At 42.5% G+C, this 9,144-nt stretch overlaps 1 protein-coding gene across 1 annotated transcript; it reads right to left on the bottom strand.

Annotated features, from left to right (window-relative positions):
• Window positions 1–253: 253 nt before the first annotated feature.
• Window positions 254–8,811, bottom strand: LOC123119281 (translin). The gene is made up of 7 exons (XM_044539030.1): window positions 8,394–8,811; window positions 8,211–8,307; window positions 8,003–8,118; window positions 7,854–7,898; window positions 7,527–7,552; window positions 766–901; window positions 254–577 (listed from the first exon to the last, which is right to left on the bottom strand). Exons 1-7 carry the CDS (start codon window positions 8,746–8,748, stop codon window positions 477–479), a joined length of 876 nt encoding a protein of 291 aa, XP_044394965.1. The 5' UTR covers window positions 8,749–8,811; the 3' UTR covers window positions 254–476.
• Window positions 8,812–9,144: the final 333 nt, after the last annotated feature.

The following is a 9,144-nucleotide window of genomic DNA, read 5'->3' as shown; positions in this document are numbered from 1 at the left end:
GTGATGTGGTCCATGGAACATTCAACAACAGTTGAAACATGGACTCATTTTACCTAGGTTGGGATCAACTAGCTGCATCCGCGTAAAGCATCTACGCAAATCTAATAGCTCCGTCCTATATTAATTGCCATATCTAGCGGCAATTAACATGGGACGGAGGGATAGGAAACTTCAATCCAGTGCATTGTGGACCGGCCATTTTCACCCGCATCTACTCAGACTCAGTTACAAAACCTAATGCAGGACGCAGATATAGGTCACATGACATGACAACAGAATAATTCTCATGTCATTTTCCAACCTCTAGGCGGGTCCGAAAAAGTGCCGAACTTAAACGATGCTACAGTCAAAAAGAGAGATCCTCACAGCATGAGCTTTTTCTAGGAACCATCCGTCCAACATAAACATCATTGGTAACGACGACAACACATGACAGCTGTCGATTGCCAAGTAAATGGTACGGCACCGCTCACCGTCTATGACTGAGCAACCTCTTGCTTTGACTCCCCAGGGACAAGTCCGCGTATCTTCACATCATAAAATACTTCCTCCACCCTTCTCAAATCATACTTCATCCCTGCAAACACAAAACCAAAAACAAGGGAGGAAACACAGCTGAATCAACACAGATTACAACAACAACAACAACAACAACAACAAAAAGGCATGACAACATATTACGGTAAGCTGAAATAATACTGCCAAAAGCTAGCCAAGTTGTGTTAAAAATAAACATGTCCAGTGAACCTAAGCTGAGGAACTCACCATCAAATTTCTTACGCAAGAAGTCATTGCGCAGATTCAGCATCCTAAATGAAGCGTGCAGATCAGTCAAAAAGCTTAGCACCTTCCGTGGACAGTCGTAGTCGCCCGCCGTGACCCGATTCACTACATATCTAGGCTGTAGACAATTCAGCAAGCAGCCATTAATACAAGTCATAGTTATAGAGCATTACAGTTTTCTATTCAGTACACATCTAGGCTGTAGAAAATTCAGCGAGCAGTCACTCATATCAATATTGGTTGTTGAGCACTTCCGTTTCATTTCATATAAAGGATGCACTCCCTCCGTTAAGTCGGCGACAGTTAATATGGATCGGAGTTGTACTAAGTCAGCAACAATTAATATGGATTGGAGGGAGCACAAGATTCCACAAGCAGCAATTAGTACCACTCACTGGCTGTAGAGAATTGCAATTGTACTCACTAAGCATCTGTCTAGGCTGTAAAAAAGGTCAGCAAGCAGTCACTGTACCACTCATTAGCTCTGCGGCATTAGAATTCTTGCTTAACATCATAGTTCAAAAAAGCGCTAGGTGTTAATTGTGCGTTTTGCCACCGCCTTGCGCTTTACTGACCAAAGCGCATGCTTATGCGCAGTTATGCACAGATTAAGCATAGTTATGCGCAATGCGTTTTGCCAACGCCTAGAGCCTAGGCGTGCTTAAGCACTCGCTTAGGCACGCCTTTTTTAACTATGCTTAACATACATCCAAGGAAATAACCATATAAATAGTAAATTCAAGAGTTCAGAATGCAGATGGTATTATGTAAAGTATGCATTTTGCAGATATGCTCAGCGCCGTCTAATCCATTCATTTACAAAGTGTGCTACACACTAAAGACCATCTCAGGTTTATATGCTTGACACTTGTACGTAAATCATTCATGAAGAAAAATAGTTCACAGTCCGTCTCAGGTTTATATGCTCGACACTTGTACATTATGAAGAATTATAGTACAGTCCAGCTCAAGTGTAAATTGTTTGTACTTATATGTAGTCGTTTTCGCATGCACTCGTAAGTTCATAAGATACAACATGGGTCCGACCTGAACACCAACCAAAAATTTGAAGTAATCTCCATGTTCTAATTTATAGGCTTTGGTTCTTTAGCTTTTTACATCCAATAAGGGGGTATATATAGTATAGGTGCATCCTATTCCTGAACACTCACATGTTGAAAACAATCTACATATTCTAATGCATTGACTTCGGCTCTTCAACCTTCTACTCCCTCCGTTCCTAAATATTTGTCTTTCTAGACATTTCAAATGACTATCACATACGGATGTATGTAGACATATCTTAAAGTGTAGATTCACTCATTTTGCTTCGTATGTAGTCACTTGTTGAAATATCTAGAAAGACAAATATTTAGGAACGGAGGGAGTAGTATTTATATACTCCACAGACTACATATTCTAATGCATCCAATAAGGGAGTAGTACTTATGTCTTGCAAATTTTATAAAGAAACAAGTTGGTGATGATGGTCCATTCAACTTCTGTAATACCAACCAACCGTCTTGGTATGAACGACTGAGAATGAGAAGTGGTTGCTTACTAGTCACTACCCACCTAATTCTGTTTCATAAAACACCCCAATCTACCATGAGTTTTGCAGATTTTAATGAAGTAATTAGCTTGTAAACATAAAGTATGGTTATCCTTCATCCCATAGCAAAGCACAGGTTTCTTGCTAGTAATAGAAGTACAGGTTTAACGAGATTTCTCTCTCGTGGTCGACCATTTCGCGTTGTTGAACCGACCGAGGAACCACATGCCCATCAACACCCCCTCAGGAGATATCTACGCCACAGACCCCATCCACGACCTGTGCTGAAATAACTAATCCCATGATCATATTTCTCCCCTGCACCCACGATCTGTTTATTTTGTTGGCAAAAGATTCCTGCATTATGTTAAGGGCTCGATGCATGGGGCTAAACAAGCCACAAAGAAGAGGACATCCTGGAAACCTAAGACAAACACAAAAGAAACAAAGATTAAAGGGCCGCCCTGCAAGGATACGTGCACATACGGGTCCTTACGAACCATCCAGAATGCCACGGGAACCAGAGCTTCACTGCTGACTGGAACAGGGTTCACCATAGGCAAAACCAGAGCTTCAGTCGCCACCAGCTTCACAGAAAAGCAGCCAGACAAAGGGCCTCTCTCGGAACCGCAGAGAAACCAGAGGTTGAGGAAGTTACTGACGCCCTTGAATCTGGGGAGCCGCATGCGCCAGGCAACAAAGCTGCACCGCAAGAACGGTAGAAGGTCCCCAACCAGGAGGCCAAGCAGCCATCGACCATACCGGAGAGTCGTCAATCCCATAACCACATTGCAGGCGTCCAAAGGGGAGGTTGAAAAAGGAAACACCAACCGAGAGGCAAAATCAATGAACAAGACCAGTCTCACACCCATGCAAGAGGAGATAAAGAAAACCATCACCGGCAAGAAATGGAGCAGACACCAAGATACAGAAGGAACACTTCATCAGCTCCAAACGGACACGCTTGAGCTCCACGGAGAACGGAGATGAAGCAGCACACATAGATCGCCAGAGAAGATAAAGTAGAATAACCAGAACCCGCAGTCGAAAATACAAAAAGTAGAAGGGAAATTAGTTGAAACCTAGAGAAGAGTTGGGACACCACCACTATCTGCTGACCAAATCCATTGAGAGAGGATAACATGTGTGTGTGTGAGAGAGGGCGCTCCACAGCGGCTGAGCAGGGACGAGGCGGTGGTGGACATCGCTGGCAGCTGCGCAGCCAGAAAGACACTGAACCAGGGACAGTGACAACGTGGCTCACCACGGCGGAACAGGCACAGGCAAGGAAGAGCCTTAGGAGTGTGGAGTGTGGGGACATGCCGGCGCTGAATAAGAAGCTAGGCCCACAGGCTTTAGAAGGATGACCGGGGCGGTGGTGAACTGAGGAGGAGGCGGTTGGAGAAGGGCAGAGCGGCGAAAGTGGTGGTTGGGTCAGTGTCGGTCAGCGGATCTGGTGGTACTGCAGCAGTGCATTTTGGCAATAGCAGCGACTCCGACCAAAAAAGGACAAGGAACCGTGTCCGGCTGTACTTGATGATTGTCACTGGAAAAACTAATTTTCCTTTAATAATTACATGCGCCTAAATGTATTTACATACTAGAATTTGAAAATCTCACAAACATCTGGGCCTGAAGCCCACAACTGGCACAATACACTTCCAAATAAACAAAACCACAATGTGCTCTACCACCCTCATTACTTAAGTTGAAACTTGTAGTCTAGAGCTAAAAAGTATCACACTTCAGCATTGCTTTGTACCATCACAAAGACCACTCAAGTTGGAAAATGGATATCGATGTGTCACTGTCATGTGGCCCCAGGTATCATTTCTCAGGTTTACATCTTTGAGATGGTACAAAACAATTTGTTTTCTAATTTCAAACATACCTCGAAACCAGAATACACTTGAGACCAAATCACTTGAAAGGACCAAGTCTTTCTTCATTATGACCAATTTTGCATCAATCTGTAGATATAGAATTGCATTTCTGCTGCACTGTATGTTGTGGACTAGCACCAGGGAGTACGAATTGAGGGAGATCAGGGATCTTTTAGGCAATAGAATTGTATTGGCAAAGATGGATAAATGAGTCTAATTTATCGGCAGTTCATACTGTGTTAGCAAATCATGTATCTCTGTTTGAGATAAGCAAGAAGAATCAATCCATTCTCTCCGAATTATTCTATCATCTCAACCCTATGCCCGATTTCTCCAACCCACCGCATCGGGTTCTCTTCAGCATGGCAGTTATCCGTTGTGATCAACGTCAATGGTACCGAGATTAGACTGTTGCTAACAAGTGTATGCAAGTTTTCTGCAAACCCTTTAGAAATAGACAAGACAACACCAAAGAATTTTAAATATTACACCCTTCGTTCACAAATATAAGATGCTCTGGATATTTCAATATGGTCTACATACGGACTGAAATGAGTGAATAAACACACTAAAACGTGTCTATATACATCCGATTCAGAAAAAAGTTGGAACATCTTATATTTGTGAACAGAGGGAGTATTATTTTAGATAGTCAGTAGCCATTGTTGATAGCTATAGAATTATATTGTATGACTAAAAATTTATGATTCACATAAAAAATGTGAATACTGTGTGGAATTGAGAAGGGTAGGTACATGTCTCACATCCATCTTGCAAAACAAACTATCTCCACAAGTACATCAAAAGGTTTCTTAGACGTCAAAATTATAACGTAACAATTACTTTTTTAACATGGTTTGTTCAGTCCTCGGATATTCTAATGAAAGTTATAGGCAGTGTCTATTACTCCCTCCGTTCCAAAATAGATGACCCAACTTTGTACTAAAGTTAGCACAAAGTTGGGTCATCTATTTTGGAACGGAGGGAGTATATACTAAAATCACAAATCACAAAACAGAGAAAAAACAAGAAATTCTCACAAAAAAAGCAAAAGATGACCCTCTTTTAATTAGCAAAGTATGAACGGTCTATTTTTGTAATTGTACCTATACATCATCCAACCATTGTCAAATCCATATTCTGGTTAGTCATAAACATTATATCCTCATGATGGGGAAAAATGCAATCCTTCTGTCATCATCTAATACCCTAGCCACACTGGTGTTTTCCAGGCTTAGCAGATAAATAAGCATGCAATGAGCGATCCAGGTAGCAGCGGAACTGCGAATGTAGCAAGTCCAGCTCTCGATCCTATCGTGAGCACAACTGGCCAGGTAATCCAGAGTAGAGCAGGAATCATGTGTGAGACGGAGAGAGAACTTATCAAATACTCTGAGGCTACTCTGAGGCTTGGAGTACTTCCGTTGCACCACCACATGTTCGCATGTCTAAAGGTCATTAAAAATTACAAAAAAAGACCACAACCTAACAATACATGCATCTGACAGTTTTTAAGTGGTCCTCATATCATTGATATGGCTGTGGTGCCCCTCCAGTCCAAGCCATTTTGCCGTCATGATATGGTGGCTGAGTAGCTGAGCGCGGGAAGGAAGACCATACTGGAGCATGAGAGGGAAAACAAACAAGGGGTGCGGGAGGGGAAAAGCAGGCATGAACCTTCTCCCGTCCCATGGAGAGAGAGAGAAAGAGAGAGAGAGAGTACCATGCAGACAAAGAAGGGATGGACCTAATGAGAAGAAAGAGAGGCGGCACACCTGGGAGCAGGAATGAGATTAACGTAGACATAATGCAACCTAGATTTTCTTAACTCATAGCTAAAGGCAATGTGGGCCGTAGAACCATGCTTGAGGGAAATTATGAGTTATTCTACAATGGTATATAATTATATATAAAAGTGATACTGCAAATTTAGCCACGGCCGCACTATCAATTATGTGTGCAGGAAGAGAAAATGCATATAGGCATCGCTTACTTTGTAAGAATAAAAAATGTTGTATACGCATATGAAAATAGATAGTACACGGAGTGCATATAATACAAACAATCTAAAAATATAATATTTATTTAATTGTGAAAATTTAGACTACATACATTGATATATAACACATTAACACACTTAGGATCGACCAATAATAAAAGAACAGTTGAGGTGAATAATTCCTATACTCTTTTTTAGTTCATTATAGACCATCAGTATTTTTTATGAATCAATACTAGAACTAATGCAAACTTAAGTATAATTGCAATATCTCTTATTGCATGGCAAATTTTAACATGCTCCCTCTTACCTCCTCTTTTTGCATGTGAGGTAAGAAGGTAAGAATTAATCAGACCACTAATTAATAAGATCAACGGATCAGATCTATTATATACTCTTGCCTCTCATGTGAAAAGAGAGGGTAAGAGGGAGCATGTTAAAACTGCTCTGCATCCATAGCTTCGACGAGGAGAGTGGTTGACATAAAATCTTGAAAACAGAATTTTAGCTGGCTATATGTGAAAATTGAAGTCAAGTATACTATACACTTAAGGATCAATCAATAGTGTACAATCAATTAAAGTAGCGATTCGATCCTTATACATTGTTGTAGAGAAATAACTCTTTACCATCAACTAAAGCTTTAACGCCTAATTGTAACTTGCCTAAATCAAAGGATGTGTATACATGCTATGGTGCACTTATCTAAACTCTAATGCAGTTTTTATAATACTTTATTCTGCTTGGCATGTTAGAATTTACCTGTCTAAATTTATTGGATTCTCTAGGATTATTTATAGAAAAGAAAACACTATTGGTAGAATGGTAGTTATAATAATTACGAGAAGAGGATATCTTAATGATACGCCATAAAGCATGAACTAACATCTGTGCTATGAAAACTGAAATAGGAATGAGGAAGAGAAACATACTGTGATGTAAGTGAAGACGATTGCCATTTATAATGGCTCTATGAATATGAATATGTTTGCTACTGAAACATGCCTATTGACTAGTAATCTTTAGAATGGAAGTAGTTATGAAGCCCAACATATTGCCAATTCAAAAGGAGGCATAGTCATATGAATGTGGTGTTCGTAGGGAGCTGCCTTGGATATGACGAATAGCTCAAATCTAAACAAAAAAAAAGTACAGAACAAAGGAAAAGTTCTTGACAAAGATCTTTCTTTTATAGCAATAGATAGGAATGAATGTTCATTATAGGGGCTAGGATCCAAAAACTAATTTTGCAAAAAAAGATACTGTGTATGTAATCAAATTAATATTGAGTAGTTGATGGGGAGCTTACAAAATCATTGGACATGAAGCACAACCCTGCAACACAAACAAGTCCTCATGTGAGTAAGCAATGTCATTTACACACAACATTACATAAAACAAAAGCATGCTAAACCTTAAAGCAATTTAGTTGTTTAAAAAAGAGATGCAATAGTTCTGATGTGAATGCTATAATATATGCATTTTGTTCCCGGATAATCAGTATCTTTCAATCAGGAGGGTCAAAACTACATTCCCCCTTAGCTGTTCTTGAGCAAAACATTTAACATGTATGACACTTAAATCTCATAGATAACACCCAATTCACAAAGCAGAGATGGTAATGCATATAACGAACCAGTCAGGTAGTCTTCAACGTCCAGGCCAAACTCTCCAGAACCCACTGCAAAAGGCCAGGAGCACAACATATTTAGCTTCGTAAGCAAGCACACTGGCATTGTATGCTACAAGACAACTAATGCAACAGTTGGCAGAGCCTTCACGTACATCCTAGCTTTTCCTGGGCCTCGGCGTGCGTGAGCAGGCCACCAGTCTCGAGCCAGTGCGTGAACGCTAGCATCGACACCACAGACTGTGTCTCACTCTTCCAGTCCCCATGGTACCTAATAAGCAACAAATCCCAATATATGAGCAATTTCCACATAGCCCAACCTTGGTAACATGGAAAAGACGCGTGGGTAAGCCATATCATCACCTGTAGTACTGACCGGGGCACTCTTTGAGGATCTCCGCGAGCTGAGAGTACAGCCCCTTGATCACCTCCACCTGCGCCTTCGCCTTGCCGAGCACATCTGCACGAGGAGAGGAGATAGCTCAGGATTAAGCGATGGAGCCAAAACCCGTACAGAAATGGGAGGAGTAAAAGGGGGCAGCAAACCAGAGATGGGGACGGGCTGGTGGATGAGGAGGAGCGCAGCGGAGGCGGCCCGGGAGGCTGACTCGACCTCGGAGACGACGGCGCGGATGCGGTCGCGGAGGGCGGAGGAGCCATCGAGCTGCGACCGGAAGGACTCGAACTGAGCGTCCATGAAGGCAGGCAACGGCGGCGGCTGGGAGTCGGAGGAAGCGGCGCAAGGCGGGGCGGTCGGGGAGGAGGAGGAGGAGAGGCGGTGCAGGGGGAGGAGGAAGACACGGCGAGGAGGGAGGAGGCGGAAGGCGGCAGCGGGAGGGGCGAGGAACGCGGCTCGGAGCGCGGCGGCGGTGGCTGCTACCGCTGTTGCTGCGGGTCTCATCGCGGAGCAATGGGTTTTGGGGAAGATTTTAGGGAACTGGGGGGCCGCCGAGAGGAGCAGGGGATGTGTCTCCAGCCCAGGCACGAAAACGTATCTTAGACCAGGCCGTGCAGGGCCTGAAACTTTCTTTTCCTTTTCTTTTCCAGTTCAGGGCCTGAGAGGCCTGTTTTGGTTGATGACTAATTTGTTTTTTACGGGGATCTTATTTTTTGGATGAAGACCATTATAGCCGAAATCACTATTTAAGGAGTTCTTGCGGAGATCACTCCAACTTCCATGCGTCACTTGTCACAACCTAGGAGTTTTCCCTTTTTTCGTAGATCTGTTTATTCAAAACATTTTATCTCTTAATCCGTGCGTTCAAATCTCGAACCGCTTTCGCCGTTGGATTCCTTG

Source organism: Triticum aestivum, chromosome 1B (genome assembly GCF_018294505.1).
Source record: "Triticum aestivum cultivar Chinese Spring chromosome 1B, IWGSC CS RefSeq v2.1, whole genome shotgun sequence".
Taxonomy (NCBI): Eukaryota; Viridiplantae; Streptophyta; class Magnoliopsida; order Poales; family Poaceae; genus Triticum; species Triticum aestivum.
Note: the sequence above shows the minus strand (reverse complement) of the source record. Positions and strands in the feature narration are given on the sequence as shown.